The following is a 17329-nucleotide window of genomic DNA, read 5'->3' on the forward strand; positions in this document are numbered from 1 at the left end:
TTCTCCACTGTCCTTGTGCTTTGCAGCTCTGACCAAACCTTCCTGCAGCTATCTTCATGGCTTTTCACTCAATAACTGCGCGATGTTTGTTCTCAATCACAGTAAAAAAAAAAAAAGACTAGCATTGCACATGTTATCAGTAGATGGCATTGACGTGCAAGGGCCAGTGCTCGCAAAAGCGCTACAAATGTAGACGTTTTCACTTGCTTCAGCAGAATCTGGAGCTTTACAGATGCGCTAAGCATTGCATATGGTCACTGCACACATTACAAGTGCAGTTTTCAAAGTTAGTGGTACTTAAAAGAAAAGTGACCAACTCAAAAGACAGCAGTACACTATCAAGACCATCTACATCAGTTTGGGACTGTCCGAAATGCTCAGGCTGTTTAAGATTCTGCTTAATGGGATTCAATTTTCAAGTATTACTTTGCTGCCACGAAATTTATGAAATCTGGGGGGAGAGAATTTTGTTGTTGCAACGAATACAGGAAAGGTAATCGCTTCACTGTGCTTATTCAGTTCATTTCTGCATTACCAGATCAAATTTGGAGTTTGAAGATGGTGGCCACTGCAAGTGATTGAGTCTTTATTTTTGGATTGCAAATCTAAAAAAAATGACATACTTGGCTTTGTGAACTTGTATACAACTGCGCTTAAATATGAGATCCAATACAGATTTCATGGTATGCATGGTGCATGGTATGCCAGAGCAAGGCGAAAAATTTGAACCATGTACATTGCGCAAGTCATCCTTTCTTTTTTTTCTTTAGGAATGGGTGCGGTGTAAATGGGGAATGTAATGATGTAGCTAAAAGCCATTGTGTACAGCTGCTGGTTGAGTTTTAAAAACCACAGGCTACAGCTCAAAAACTGTGCTCGTGGAATGAAAGGATGTTTTTTTTTTTTTTAAACTTTTAATGACATTCCAAAAAAAAAAAAATGTTGGCTGCTCAAAACGAAAAACAGGATGTGCACTTTTGATGAACAGCTGGAGTAGACAATTTGTGGCAGCAACTCTGCCTCACTACTCAGTGCATGCAGACAGACAACGCAATAGCAATGGATACAGTGGCGAAAAACAAAAATGCAAAACTGCATCGAAGCTTTTGGTCAGCTTTCGTTATCAGATTAAGGATATGGTAGTGGCAGTCACGTTAACACAGTGAAGATGCTCTGCAGCTTCAAAGATGATGCCTACGAAATGAAAGTTTGTCAGCAAATAAATTAGTTATTTCGAGCATATGTACGCCTGCCGAAAAACCTGTCAACACATTGCAGTTTTTGTTCACAGAAGCCACAACACACACTGCTGCTTAAAAAAAAAAAAAAAATCCAAGCTCTTGACACCGCGTTATCACACTCGCACAACACAGCTGCATGTTTTTACTAAAGATATAAAAATGAAACACACCTATGCAGGTGCCAAGGAGTTTGTTTTACAGCTGTTGTCATGTACAGGTGCAACAAAACCATGGGTATGGCCAATGAGAGACCTTCAAGAAAGGGAGAACTTCACTCTTGCTGAGTCGTCAATGTTCTGCAGCTCTAAATGGGAAATGGGAGGGAGAAGCATATAAGGACGGTGCTATACAAAACAGTAACTAGCCCAATCTAATGTAGCTTAAATAAAAGATGCTACAATCAGCCACCACAATTCACAAAGACTACCGTATAAACTGGAATATAGGTCTACATTTTCTCTATAAAAAAAAGCAAGCTAAAGTCGCCCCTCGTCTTATACAGCAGTTTTTAGCAGAATTTGAGGCACAGTCTGGCAACAAGTGGCGTGCCTGCTCGTGAACGGACAGCCAAAGCAACTGTATTGACATCCTGCAGTTGGTGGCATTTTTTCCCCCATCCAAGCAGATTTATCTTCGCATGCGCTCTTTCGTTCGACCTGTGAGAGTATAAAATGGCTCTTTAGCAATGAATGATGGTATGTGGAGGCAGTTCACAGTGGCTTTCCAGAAAAAGCGATGTTCGCCGAAGCGATCGGCAACATGGCCACTCCCTCGGTGACAGTTCGGCATTTCAGAAAAGAGCATGTGGTGCCGTGGACAAGATCAGCTGTTAGCAAGCAACCTTTCAAGAAATGCTGTGTAAGCAGCACGCTTGATGGAACTAGATGGAAGTGGCGAGCAGTAGACAGTCGTCTTCCGACAATTCTACTGAAAGTTAGGAGTGGGATCGTAGCTCCGGTGATGCAGGGACACAGCCAATGTTGTAAATATATTCTCCACTTTTTTTTTCTTTTTTTTTCTTCTCCACTTCACGGTAAGGGGGGTTGACCTATATTCCTACTCGACCTATAATACAGTTTATACGATACAAAAATCAGACCCCAGAAGTCTGAAAGTACATAACAGAACATATTTCAGGCACACAATACAGAGGGCGCTACTGACTAAGGGCGCAGCATACCCGCAGACGAAATGTGCATGCATTTATATAAACAAAAAAAAGAAAGTGTACGAATGTGTGGCATAAACCTGGCGCATCTTCCTCAATGTCCCACTGTAGCCAACACGGGGCACGCTAACAGTCAATTCAACATGTGTGCCCTAAGCACTAACAAAAAAAGAAAGGAAACCATTCAACTGAAAGTTTCTTGAGTTGCTTGCTGAGTATTGTTTAACCGACACCGGTAACTTGTACATTTTGTGACAAAGAAATAAATAAATGAATGCCATGTCTTTGGCTGCCCCACTTGGCAGTATGAGCAGCCATGAGAAATACGCGAAGTACATTCACAAAGTCTTCTCTAACATCCCAGTAGGCAGTTGATTAACCTAACAATCTTACAAAAAAGCTGTGCAGAACTGTGGGCTATTTCTGAAGGCCTGTGTATTTTTTACAGCGACAGCTGTTCAAGGAAGCACCGTTTGCTGGTTCCGTGCCATCAGCCTAACACAAAGGAAAAGCTCGCCATACTGTAGCTCTGTACTGCCCTCTATGCACAGGAGCATGAACTAGTGCTTGCCGATATTCACACCTCTGTGCATAGGTGGCCCTATACAATAACACAACATGCGGCGCATTCAGCACCGCAAATGCCTGTCACCGATTCTCTCATTACTCAACCATAGTACTCGGCATTCTTTCTTTTCTACTTTTCCACAACTCTGCAAAATTCCACACTACTAGGACCAGCTGTGACTTTCACAGTTTTGCACAACTTTTACGTGGTACAGAGTTGACACCCTCAATCTTTGGCAGTGAGGAGAGGCGTAGTAAAAGGCTACCATGGCAGTGGGTAGAAAGAGGGCAGGAGCGTCCAGCAATGACACTCGGAGAAAACAAGGACAAGGGTGTGGTGTCCACCATTCAGAACGCAAAAGTGCGAACTTCAGTTGTAAAGGACGGACCAGAAGGCACACTGTAGAATCTTTGGATCACACAATAATGGTGCATGGCTGATGCCACTAGTGAACAAGGTGCGTGTGATGTGATAAGGTCATTGTTGTGGCAATTTTATCACTTTACCTTGTGTGATAATGCCTTATTTTGCCTAGTAATGGAGTTATCAGAGCATTTCTGTTCTTAGTTATGAATCGCTTCAAAAGCCATCTTCGAGGCGTTTAATGCATCAAACAAACTGGTACCTGCACGCAGCGTCTATGATAAAAGAAAGATTAGACGTGGGTGCTGGAGGCAGGTGTGACATCATGATGCACATTATAAAGATGCTAAACATGCTGTTAGCAGTCATGGAAGGCACGTTGCGAAGATATCAAGCGAGTAACCAGAGCAGTCCTGGCTGGGGACATTTGTGGTCAGGTCGGGCACATTTTCGTGCCTGAATCGGATTCTGTCGGTCAGAAGATAAAAGTGCGAAGGGCAAAAATTAGCCTCGAGATTCCATGGCAGCAATGAGAAATATTTAGGTGGTAAACATGAGCAGAGTAGGGTTCACTGAGTATCAGTCTCGGCAAGTTCAGGCGAAACCAACACTTGCCATTTCAGGTGCAAAGTGCAGGCCTCTATTTATACACCTGCGCAGCTCAGCATTACAAAAATGGCAGCTAATGACGTCTTCTCATTTCTGACTACCAAACATTCTCAACGTGGGATCAAGCTTTTTGTTGCCCAGGAAACAACTGCCCTGCACGAGAGCTCCGCTCCGAAACAAAATAGAAAACATTTGCGCTTTCTCGACTGCACAGTGGTTGCCTGCAACAGGTTTCATACTTCCTTCTTCACTCATACTTAACCACCACCAAGCTCAAGCTGAGTGAAGAGTCACAGAGTACGCACAGAGTAAAAAAAAAAAAACAAAAAAACAAATCCCTTGGAGTAAAACTAGTGGTGAGGTTATAAAAGATAGCCAGCCATGATTGCAATGGCTCATTCCGTTTGAAAGGCGATACGGCCTCAGCACAAGTAGAGAGAAATTGAAAATAAAACTCGCTAACGTCCAGATGGAGCAACATAGTACTTAAAACTGCCGGTTAGTTTTCGACATCAGGCACGGTGCTAGGTACCAATCTTGATCACTTTGATATGACAGCTGAAACTGTAGTGGACCATAATGTTAGCACACAGTTGCTATGTTGCCTTTTTTTACGGAAGCCTGGCCACACTAAATACTATCCCTGCCAGTCAGCAACACATTCATTGGCTCTGATATCTCTTACTCTTTTAAACCCGTATTGACAGTTTGGCACTTGAACAGGTTGAATTGTATGACATTCAAACGTTTGTTTTGCTTTTGGACAAAGTTTGGAGGTTACCCTATATGCCACATTAGCCAATAGGCTAGTACTAAGTACAGAAGTTTCATCGCTGCCTGCAGACCCCATCGTGGGGTCACACAGGCAAATGTGGCAATAAGAGCATGTGCTGTTACGTACTTCCATCAAAGATATGAGAATATCAAAGAAAGAAAGGTGAATCGATTGGAAGACAAGAACATCAGCCAGGTGTGCAGCTCAGTTTGTTGCTCCAGGTCGCAAAAGAGAAGGATGCCCTGGGCAGTCTGTAGCATCTGTGTGACTACTTGTGCAGCATCCAGTAATCCACACCAGGACACAAACACTCAACTGAATGGACGGAGAAGCTCATCCAGATAACAACATAAAGCAATGATGGAAGTGCACTGGTGATGTCACCTGGTGGCAAGAAACATAAGCCTTCAATGGTACAGTTTGCTTAGCGAAGGATGTCCAAACAAACTACCACATACGCCTGTCTTCTTTCACTGGTTCACAAAATGAACCAGGTATTGTGTGAATACTGGTACCAATAAAATGCAATTATATGGGAATGGTCCCATATATGTGGGAAATGGCCTTTCTTGCCACCAGAGGTCATCAGCATGCAGCCGACTTTAAATAGTTTGTAAGCACCTGCGAGGTCAAGGCACCACACTAGAGAGCAAGGATTTGTGCCTCGTACAGAATTGCTCCGTGGTCAAGGATAGCTATTCGATAGCAACACGTGTGTAGGTGGGGAAGAAAGGAGCGAGTCGCGTGTTGCCAGGAGGTGCCACATATGACCCTTCTGGGCGACGTACTACATAGCTGTTTTCGGGAACGGCATAGATGACATCTGCCTCAGGCAGAGTGACCACGGTGAGCTTCTCGCCTGTGCCTGGTGCTTCCTGCACGTGACTCCGAGCCTCGGGCAACTGCACAGGACCCGCTACGTTGCTGGGGGCAGCAGCCGCAGTTGTGGGGGCGCTGCTCTGGTTTTGCGGTGCCTGAAATACATGGCAAAAGAAAACTCCATCACCAACTGGAAAGAAAAAAGTAAGGAAAAGAAAAATTCCACAGACGTTTAACTTGCGGTAATGCAAATTTCTGCAATGGTAGGGAGGGTGTGAGAGTAGGAGCGCAAGGTCGATGTCCTGAGGAGAGAGACTGTAAAGAAGTAACTGCGTCCACCTCAAATTTTAAAACTTCACCGAGAGTCCAAAAGTGCTTTCAAAGCAGAAACTTTGCTGGCTAAGCTAATGTGGTGGCAGCCACTTTGGAAGCCTCACGGAGAGAGTGCTACTTTTGCCCCTGAAACGCTGTACCAGCAAACAAGCCGCAACCATTATGGCTTGCTTTGGCTGTGATCAGCAGCTTAGCCGATGGTATAGTGTTCTAGAATTGAAAAGTGTGCCGTCTGCCGCCGGCGAGCTAGTCGTTTAAGCGATGACCGCTCCGGGCGGCATGAGAGAGCGCTGTGTATAAGAGGAACAAATGAGCTCTAAGCAGACAGCTCGGTGATCCGCCTCCGTCACCGCTAGTTCTTAGGACCCTGAAGGCGCGCAACAATAAATTGTGTTGCTTGAGCTCTGACACGCTTGATTAAATGTACTAAACCGATTATGTGCATGAATAAAACTAGTTCCCTATAAAAGCGGCCGCTGGCGGGGACAATGTGTATAAACGGCAAGGCACATACAGCCAATGTAAGATTAAGACTGTCGATCAACTGACAAGCAACAGTAAGAAGTTTCCTGAACGTATTGTGTACTTTATTTCTTGAAGGTCAATGGGAGGTCCAGTGATGAATGCCTAAAGTATTTTTATTATCGGATGCGCCGGCTTATGCGGGCTAGACTGAAGTCCTCCATCGACGCTGACGCGGACTGAAAACGCAATGGTGGGTGTTTTAGGCTAGGCTAGCGTTTTTTGTTTGCCTCACATATAGAGTATGTGAAGATTGCTTGGAGACAGAAATTATGCCAGGGGCTGCTTAATACCTTGTATGAATGTGGGCGGATACATATGAACAGGCAGCTGTACACAAAATGAAATAGATCAGTGAGAGCTGATACAAATGCATGAAACCACACAGCGGACGACCTTAAATAAAGAAAAATGGCTTAGCTCTGCTATGCCTGGATATACGTAGTGAAAAGCAGTGACTACTTCAGGATCAGAAAAAGTTAATTTGTCCAGTCTTCTGCGCCGTTCGCCAGAAGCTAAACTCTTCTTGGTTTCCATGTCGAGCGCGTCAAAGTTCACCGGCGTTCTATAATTCGTTTACAGGAAAGGAAAGGCGCAGCATCTGTCACTCGCGGAAGGCAAGAAGCGCCGCCTGGCGGCGTTGGAGCGCACTCGTTCCCGCTTGGTCCTCATAGCTGACGGCAGATGGGTGACGTCACCCTAATTGAGTGACTTTGGTATTTTCAAATTGCGCGCCAATCGCAGTATTTGTCACTCGCAGAACCCCGCTATCATCCTCATGGTAGACAAGCAGAATTATGAAGAGCGAGTGGTAAAGCACTCGGCTGGGGATACAAGGGATGGAGGTTCGTTTCCTGGATGGAGACATTTGGTTTTTTTTTTTGTTTTTTTTTTTTTTTGAAGCGGAAAGCTTCGCAGCCCCCTCGCCAAGCTGTGCCGGCATTGCCTAGCAACGCTTAAAAGGTGTGCGATTCCTCCTCATAATAATAATAATAATAAAAAAAAGATGCATAATGCTGGCACTAGCCTGGATTTACTCGGGCCATTCTTTATTTTCCTCCAGGCTAAACTGATAATGGCAAACCTTAAGTATGACACACAAAGTTGTACAGAACCTTCAAAAACCCCCTAATAAATTGTTTTCTAAGCAATATATATCACATGGTCTCCTTTTTTCACATTCCAAAGAAGGCCCGTGAAATATAGAAAAAGCCACATGACAGATAGCTTGCGCGTCGCTATTGTGCTGCTCTCAAATGTGTGTGCAATAGGCGAACAAGGTCGGCTACAGTGTGACGCCACAAGAAGTGGCAGGGCATTCTGCTGGTTTTGGGCGTGTATTTGGCCCTTTGCTTCATATTGCATGACGGTGGAAATGCAAGTTGCTGGCAGAGTGTGGCAAAAGCAACAGAGCGTCCACAACTGCGAAAGAAAATGGCCTTTTGATTCTGCTTCAAAGAAAAAAACGCTCTGCCTTCAACGTGCATTTGCACTGTCAAGTAACGATAGCCAAAGCCCCAAACCTCTACAACAGGAGCAAAGCAATGTCGCTTTCCCGTAGCCGCAGTCGCACTTCAGCTCATTTAGTTCATCCAGTGCACGAGTGGGAAAGCACCCCTTCACAGGCTTTTTTTATATTTCACGGGCTTTCTCTGCAACGCAGGAAAAAACGTTAGGTTAAGTTCCCAGCTGACTTGATCAGACTTAATCCACGCGATGGCTCGGGATGTTCTCCGTTAACGGCGCATGCTGCGAAATTTTTTCCAAGACCCCTCAGAATCAAAGTCCTGAAAGAGTTACAACAAAAAGTCAAAACCCAAGCTACTAGACATTGTTACAGAGTGAAGCAGCAGTGACGCCCTCATATCCCGATGCATAGGCTGACGGTCTACTTCTTGTTATCCATGAGCAAGTATGCTACGCTTTCTATATACCGAATTTTTCCGTCTGGTGAAGATGAAGACTGTAGCGCTCTAAAGACACGGACAGCATGAAGAAGACAACGCATGCGTCTGCCAACATATGCATGATTCCGTTCCTTCAACAGTAAAGTTCCTCTGAGCAGCGTCACCTAGCGTCGAATAGCAGAAATTTCACAAAAATAAATAAGGGCACATTAAAAATGCTCATTCTTGTCAATTCAGTGGTGAAATGTATTTGCACTTCACTTTTTAAAACCAAAAACGGCTCAAGTCCATTTCCTCAGTTTTTTTTTCTGCACTTCTTTTTTTATTTATGTTTATAACCACCAACTAAGTTACTACGGGTGTGTGTTCTCTTTTATGTTGCATTATAGGAAGCTTTTGATTCTAAACAGTCGTAAATCCAGCGGTGAACAGAGCTGAAAGGTGACATCAAATGTTGGCGTACATAAGTGTTGACACAATTAATTGTACCAAAACGATTTACCACATCCCCTGGGTGCGTATTACCTTTTAGTTACGTTCAGAGTCGCTTTTGAGCTGAAATCATTGTTCAAACTTGCTGACGGGTAATCAGAAAGGAGAAAGAAGTTGTGGGACCATTATATAGAGAAATTGGAATTACACTCAACATATACAGCCTGCTGTTCCAAGGTCATCTGACCGACGAGTCATGTGACCCATGATCACATAATGAATTGTTAGGTAATATTACTGATAGGAATGAGTTATGTAACACTGCTATGTGATGTCACTTCATGCAGGTGATGAAGAAATGATCACAGGAGAGGGGGCCATAACATCTAACACCAAAAAGTAGTGCCGGAGACTATTTTGTGTCACTAGTTAGAACTGCTACTAAACATGCTGGCCTCACCTGTTTAGCAGCGACCTCCCTGTGGAAGGTATCGAACGTAACAAGGCCGGCCCCATTGCGGCACAGGTCGGGTACTGCCACACCCGCACAGACACCTCCCAGAACATGGCATGTGTACGTCAGCACCACTTTGGACAGTATGACTGCAAACAAGGCTGCGAGACAACAAAGCCACTCATTGGAGGTCCACTCTGCATACGCTGCAACATTTAACACAAACGCATGTTGATAACTTATTCAGCACACCTTGCAGAATTAAGTTCTACCTCTTCACCATGCTGTCATACTACGCACATGAAATTTATAAAAATTCACTTGTATATGGTTAATAATGTTAACTTCGTATTTCATTTCACTGAATTGCAATTTCTGTTAAAGTTTTGTGCTTTGCTTACACTGCAGCTTAGCAACACAAGTCAAGACAATCCAGAAGAGGCATATTTTGCTTCACTGCTTAACCAGCATCTTTCTGATGCTACTTCACATGTCTGCATGTTTGTGCTCATTTTATTAGCAAACATTGTAGGCCGAGAGTTATCCACATGCAGTACCGCTCCTACATAAAGCATTGATAGAGAAATTTTCGTTCCAGATGCGGGGCCTGCATATCTATAAGTGCACAACAGATGTGAAGTGGGCACACCAGATTATGAACCAGGAAAGTGAAGATGGTTCCTGGATACGTTCAGCGCCCAACTGCAACTCAAAAGTAAACTTCACTTCCACTTGCAAAAGAGCTCTTCACAGTGCACATCAATACTGCAAGGCTGTTTGTGTAGTGCGCAGCCATCGACCTGCCAGTTCCACAGGATGCTGTTCTCTTGCATCACTAGTTGCAACATGATCCTGTGATCACTGCAACCCTCCAGTGTTGAGATAACTGGTATAGAGTCTCTACAAAACGTACCACAGAAGAGCAGCGATGTGTTTGGTGCCATAACCGAACATTCACTCAACAGGGTGTCTAGCAAGCCACTATTTTTAAAATCCCTGACTTCTCAGGCTTTTTCCCAGATTATTTCAGTTCAAATTTTCTGACAAGTAAAATGGCAGAAAGATTTTGGTTCTTGCATAATTTTCTGAAAAGCATACATACATAAACTACAGCATGAAACTGTTTTATTGAACTGCAATTGAAAGATACACTAAATGCACATTTCCTTTAACTAAACAAGAGAGTATTTTTTCTTAAAGACTGGCCTCAAGCTGTCCAAGTAGCTGCCCTCTTTTAAGGCGAAAGCCTTTAATGCCTCATCGTTGTCGGCAGAAGGTTGTCTGCAAAGGTGTCATGCTTTCGAGAGCGAGAGTTAAAAATAAATTAATAAACCTTGCCTCCACCGGGAATCGAAACTCCATCTCTTAGATCCCCAGCCAAGCGCTTTACCAACTGCGCCATGCCCCAGATCGTGAAATACTCTTCATAATTCCCCTTGTCTACTGTGAGGATGATAGCGAGATTCCGTGAGTGATAGATACTGCACCTTTCCTTTCCTGTAAATGAATTATAGAACGCCGGTGTACTTTTATGCGTTCAATGAAATGCTTTTTGTGTTTGACAAGGGGCACGCCATGTACCGTCACGACTGGTCATGACGTCACCAGGCGATTCATGCATAGACGAAGCTGACCCCGCTGAGCGTCCGTGCGGCGCATTTCATTTGGCACTTCCTCGAATGCCGCACCACACAGCAAAGGTGCAGAAAAGGCGCAGTATTTGTCACAATTCTCCGGGGACACATGTACCACACCGTAAAAGAAGGTGGGAGTGAAAGACGAGAGGGAGATAGAGGTGCCGTAGTGGAGGGCTACGATCCACAGCGCTATAATGGCTTTCGCTTATCCCAGTTTAGTGGTCTAAAGTGTCCTCTAAAATTTTTTATTTCTTAAAGGCAGCTGAAGCTTTTAACTTTTCTTTCTTCTTTTTCTGCAGTTCCTCTTTAGAGGTAATGCAGGCACTGCAGATCTGCAGCCTACATGTAACCTCTACCTTGGCCACTCCACCCGCTACTGACGCAGCATCGCCCATTATTCTTTGCGCCACTAGAGACTCTTCCTTCAGGTTTCCAACCGGACACTCCTTGTTTACTAAGAAAGCCTTTCGACAGCAACATTATTGTGTGCAAGCATAGCATGACTTTAGCGATACGATGCAGCTCCTTGCGGCCTTACTAACACAACTCACAACCATCTAGCCAGTATTCTTGTCTATCAAAATATTTCAATTTTGTTTGTGTGGAGCTCTGTGAACATAACTAAACATAGGAACGATGGGCTCGCTGCGCTTCCAGGCTTATCACTCGCTGATGATTGGAAAGAACACAAAGCGGCAAAGTCAGTCGCCTGCGCCAGCCTCCCGCGTTAGTGCAAAGGTCGGGTCCAAGCAGGCTATAGCTGTTATACCTCTGTCACACGGGCAATCTCAATGCCCATTGAATAAATAGCCATTGAAATTTTCAAGGGTCATTGAGATGCACCAATGCCACACGGAAAATTTCAATGCCCACTGAGTAGTGAGCATGTCATCTGACAGATGGCGCTACAGGTAATAACACCCAGTAAAAGTATGAGGTGGAACAGGATAGAAAGAGATGGATATCGCACTAAATGCTATTATTAAATGAAAGTTTGTTCACAGAAGGGTATTCGAATACCTCACAGCACGGCATAACCCACAGGCAAGTAACGGCGGAACAATGACGAACGATGTGCAACCGCCGCATTCATTTTGTGCCAGCGATGCTGCCACAGCTCGGCAGTCTTCGCTGCGTTCATAGTTGCTGTTGTTAAAACCACATGTGAGGCTCTTCGAATCTTGGTCTCGGTTGTCGCAAAGCGTTGTAAAGGGCGAACATGAGCGAAACACTGCAGCATGCCGCACTGCCACAGAACAGTGTCAGTTTGTTGACATCTAAACACCGCACATGCTATACAGAGAGCATTTTGACTTGCAAAATGTAGTCTAAATAATTTAATCCAGAAGATGTTTTGTTTCTTCTAAGTTTATGTCTTGTTTTTAACTTTAGGGTGTGTGGGGCTGCTCTCAATGTTCCTTGGCATTCCAATGGTCATTCGCGAACCTCATTGAGTCAACGCTGATAGAGTTCAATCGTCATTGAAAACCGCCGTGTGGCAGTGGCCGATCCCCATTGAGTTGGATGTCCATCAACTAAATGGGCACTGAAACTGCCCGTGTGACTGGGGTATCATTAGCTTGTACTTCAACGGTGACCTCTCCATAATTTTGGGGCAACAGTATTTCACAAAAAACATGCAGTCCTTGAACTTCTGAGGGGTGAGCTGTGCCAGCTTGTCTTTATTGCAGAGCTCATTTTTCGTCGCAAGCTCATATAGGTTTACGACTCTCAGTTTTGTCGAGATCAATTTTTAATGACTTCGCTGGTGTGACAGCAACAGTTTGGATTTTTTTCCTTGGAAATCGTGCTAGCAATGAGCATACAAGGTTCCCTCCAATGCACATGAGAGGGAAGAAACAATCAGCTTGTCTGCCTGGAATTCAGCCAGGAATGGCTTGTAACCCAAAGGCAGCGGTTAGATTCTGCTCGACCACATTTTTTTGGTTCCTTTTCAAGAAAAGCACTTTCTTTTTCAGAGGCACCCTATGGATTATTTTGCAACCTCTTGCTTGAGCACATGCCGAACTGGCCAAGTCACGTCCTGTGAAATCACACACTACGCCATGTCACCTGCCAGAGAACTTGTCAAATCGGCCATGAAACTCCACTTGGTTGCGAAATTGAAGACGCCAGTTGGTCGCATGACCTGGCCAAGTGCTGACTGAGGCCATGTGACCACTCAACCAAATAGGGATCTTCAACAGACTCAACACCACCAGCCAATCTGGGATTTTCATGACATGCAGGACGATATCCATAGTTTCTTGGAATGTAAACTGCAATGCTTTCACATTAAAATGCCAATCGGTATGATGAAAACATTAGTGACGCGCTTAGAAAAGCACCCAGATGTACTTAAAAGGTCTCTTCGGTTAGGCTGCACCAGCTGCATCACTTCAAAAAGTGCAGCACCACTGTCCTCATTTTGCCGGTGCCGTGCGCGCCATCTGCACTTCTCTCCTTGTTCTGTCAAAGTTCTACACAAGTTCTCACCCACGTGTACTCACTTCAGAGGAGGTGCAGAAAAAAGTGCAGCATGGTGTATGCGTTGCTGAGCAGATGACGCTGAGCATTGTTCTGCAAAGTCCGTCTCCTTCAGAACACAGACAGTTCATTGCTAATGTGTCTGCAAATGGTTATGTATACAGGGTAATTGTGCTGCATGCTGGTGATTAACATTTTGTTAGTGGTCAGGAGCGATATATGAAGTTGTGGGCACATACATAGAGGCCACGATATGGCATGCACCTTCGTGCGCATTGTCCTATGTAGTTTTTTTTTTTTTGAAGGTCTTCCTAGGCTCATGGAACTAAATCCTGAGCGCGACAGTTGTGCACGAGATCTGTCATATTCCGCCAGACTCCGCAAGATATGTTCTTGTCTAGCATTCCTGCCATCTGCAATCCCGCAGTTGAATGCGTACCAAGGAACATCACGCGACAGAAGCGATGGTGTACCATCTAAACACACCTGCCGAAGAAACTGTGACAGGTAATGCGCCTTTCCTTTCCTGTAAACCAATTAGTTATATGTAGCACTGCAACGAATGGCCATAAAAGGCGAAGAGGCAAATGATGAGAGGGAAATGATAAAAGAGGAAGGGTAGGCTTTTGCCATTATCCTCTTAAGAGACATCTAAGGAACCCTCTTTTTTTTTTTATCGTGTTGTGTGGCACTGGTCTTGATTCAAGAAGATGGGTAGCTACGAACAGAAAGCAGTTGTGATCGTGTCATTTATGCTGTGCCAGCATGACTTGGCCACTGAGTGATGTGAGAGATGAACCTGCGACATCAAACTTGATGCCCATAGAGTACATAGACGTTTGGAAGTCATGTATACACCACGCAATGAGACACGTGCATTTTTTCAGCAGCAGTGCTTTTGGACTGAAGATCAGAACCCTGGATTTATTACCGCTGAAGCAGTCAAGCATCTTGATAGGTAGTCTGATTTAAACTGATATTCGTAGCAACTTTTTACAACATTGCTTACGACACAACGACTTTTTCGCAAGTGACACATTTAGGGCTAACACACTAGAAATCACTATTTGCACCTCCCTACCCTTCACGTTAAAGTTGTGGGCAGTCCTGTTTACTAGCTCTGTGACCAATATAACCAAGGTTTGGTGTGGTTTATAAAGTTTAAGGTCCCAAAGTGACTCAGGCTATGGAAAGACACCATAGTGGAGGACTCCGGAAATTTCAACCACCCAATGTTCTTTAACATACAGCGACATCACACAGTACACAGGTGCCTTGCTTTTCCCCTCTATCGAAAAGCAGCTGATGCAACCAGGATTCAGTCCTGTACCCTTGGGTTCAGCAGTTGTGCATCCTAACCACTGAGCTATTACGGCGGGGCCAAAATGACCAAGGTGTGAGCAAGGTGCTTAAAAAGGCACTTACCGGTTGTCCTATCCCCAGTGTAGGAAGCCAGACAGGTGACAACATTGAAGCTGACAACTGCAACCAGGAAGGAAAGCAGGACATGCACTGCCACCAGAACTCTGTTGGGATGCCCCTGTGCCCGGACACGACGGGGGGAGTACGCAGCCAGGGCAAAGGCACCTGACACTACGCACACGACACCCTGCGAGGGAGACAGCCTTCAGAATCAACCGACTGTGGTATGCTGCTGCACGAAACAATGAAAAATTTATTTTGCCAAAGGTTAGTTTCCTTGTGGATGCAAATTTCGGGTGGTGCTCTAAACATTCCTTCCTGCTATTGATCTAATGCTGAAATGATGGGCCCTGTAACAAGAATGGTACAGCTATGCCACTCCATTATGGCACACCGGATAAACCCATATGCAACTTCAGGACAGTAAAAGCCACATTTACAATTTGCATAAAAAGGAAAGGCTGAGTAACTGACTGTTAAAAAGAATACTAATAATGCATTGCAATACTGCATAGGTTCATTGATTAAGAATTTTAGAATATAGTGAGTCTAAGTAAATATCTTTCCTTGAAAAAGGCATTCCAAAAATATGAACACTGCAAACTTATAGATATCTCGACAGTCAGCATTAAGCCGAGTTCCAGACTGGTTGGCAGCTGTCGAATTTTCCATTCAGGAGTGCAGAGAGATAAATGGCACCTTTCATAAATAAAGAAGTATCACCTAAACTTTTACACTCGATATTCACTAAATGAGTCACCAAATTCTGCAAATATTAAAACATGTATGCGGTGTTATAGATGCATCATCAGACTTGACAGCCCTTCCTTCTTCAATATTTTCTCATATTCAACAAGTCTTTAAATAGACAACAGAGAACTAGTCTCAGGAAAGCGAACTTTCCTTAAATTATAGTTCTTCATGAGTACTTTGAAAGTAAGCAGTTGAACTCTATGCTCGGTGTCCTCAAAGCGAGAAATCACCCTTCACCCTTACTGCTCTGCACAAGAATCAATTGTATAAATCTCAATTATGCGGAGACAACTACAAGCATTGTAGTCTCTGCATCTGCAGTGTAGTTGTTTTTATTAACACATATACACGTATGTTCTTTTAATACAACGATCTGGATTCTCTGGATTACTGGATACTCTTTATAAACTTATGCACACGTGTGTTCTGTATATTCATCACACCATTTGTATATCACATGTACGCGAAACATTTCCGCCTGCTGCCATGTAAATGGTTCCTGGGCATTTGTCAAGCCACATACGTGGTTTTTAACTACGAAATCCATCCACTGACTACGGAGAAAAAAAAAAAAAAGGAATAATAAATATGAACCTCAACTCGCTACAACGTATGCCAGCGGCGCTCGCGCACGGTACAACGTACCCTAGCAACACGCCGCACTTGCCTGGGCACTCGGCATGTTTCGCGCATTTCGCGAAAAAAGATTCGCGCGGAGACCTCGATGCTGAGCGAGAGGAGCTGCGCGGGCGAATACTCGGCCCCTGTACTACTTTTCCCACACAACGTCGCAGCTGAGCGAGCGCACTACGCGTGTGTCCGCGTTCACACGCTCCCGGACAAAAGCGAACAGCGCGACTCGCCTGCAGGAACGAGGCTCCAGTGCGGTCTTTGCAGTTGTGGTCCAACGTGAAGACGACGTCCGCGGCGCCCACGGCCAGGAGGCCCAGGCCAATGATCGTCTGCAGGATAGCCAGCACGAAGCAGGCTACCCATCTTCGCGGAAGACGCCCGCTTTTCGGCGCGTGCTGTCCTTTGGCTTTCTCGCGGGACGCCATCTTCTCTCGGCCGCCGAACTGGGCGTGGATCCTGCTCCTCTGGCATTTTTTTGGCAACTTTCGGTCTCGGGGGACCGTCTACAAATATAGCCACGCCTTCCCAGCCTACACCGGACTCGGAAGCCGCGGCTACCGCGGCCAGCATCTTAGACAGGAAAGGTTCATTCAATCAACCACTTCCAACGAATCCTTCGCGTTCTAACCTAAAACACTAAACCTTAATTTTAAGTTTTGCAATCTGTAGCGCCATCTGCGAACAACTAAATAAACTATTATTTGTAACTTGGATGACATAATTATTGCGTAAGTAATGGTATGCTTTATTCATAGAGAACGGGAGCATTTGACAGTTTTTATTGGCTTGTGGACACAAGCGTTCAATTTGTTTTTAGTCGGTGCCAGGATCGAGCAGAGTCAACATACCTGGCACTTCACTCCATGCTCACAGATGTGTACAGTTCCTTTTCATTGCGGCGTTTGAAAACGCGCGGCCGCGCATGCCAACAAACCGAGTTGAGCAGGAGTGGTCTGCGTAAATTTCTTGGCGTTTGCTCGAAACCATTTAACCGCGTACGAACAGTGCATACTGCATGACACGCGTATCTCGGCCATTGACCCGTCCGGTTCTCAGCAGAGTGAGAGTAATGGAAAAAAAACTAAATTTGAACAGCTAGATGTGAAGCGATCTAGTCATCATGGCTGTACATCCACATAGCAGTCGCGTTCGCTGCAGAGATAGCAGATAAGGAAGGGTTCGAAGTTCCGAATTTTAATATATAGC

The 17329-nt window shown here is 44.7% G+C and overlaps 1 protein-coding gene across 1 annotated transcript; it reads right to left on the reverse strand.

The window, feature by feature from the left end:
- Window positions 1-894: 894 nt before the first annotated feature.
- On the reverse strand, window positions 895-16743 carry LOC146178123 (uncharacterized). The gene is made up of 4 exons (XM_084577949.1): window positions 16354-16743; window positions 14741-14924; window positions 9198-9352; window positions 895-5698 (listed from the first exon to the last, which is right to left on the reverse strand). The coding sequence occupies exons 1-4, from the start codon at window positions 16546-16548 to the stop codon at window positions 5420-5422; spliced, it is 813 nt and encodes a 270-aa protein (XP_084434075.1). The 5' UTR covers window positions 16549-16743; the 3' UTR covers window positions 895-5419.
- Between the last annotated feature and the right edge of the window lie 586 nt (window positions 16744-17329).

Source organism: Amblyomma maculatum, chromosome 9 (genome assembly GCF_055883805.1).
Source record: "Amblyomma maculatum isolate TAMU_Amacu chromosome 9, ASM5588380v1, whole genome shotgun sequence".
NCBI classification, from domain to species: Eukaryota; Metazoa; Arthropoda; class Arachnida; order Ixodida; family Ixodidae; genus Amblyomma; species Amblyomma maculatum.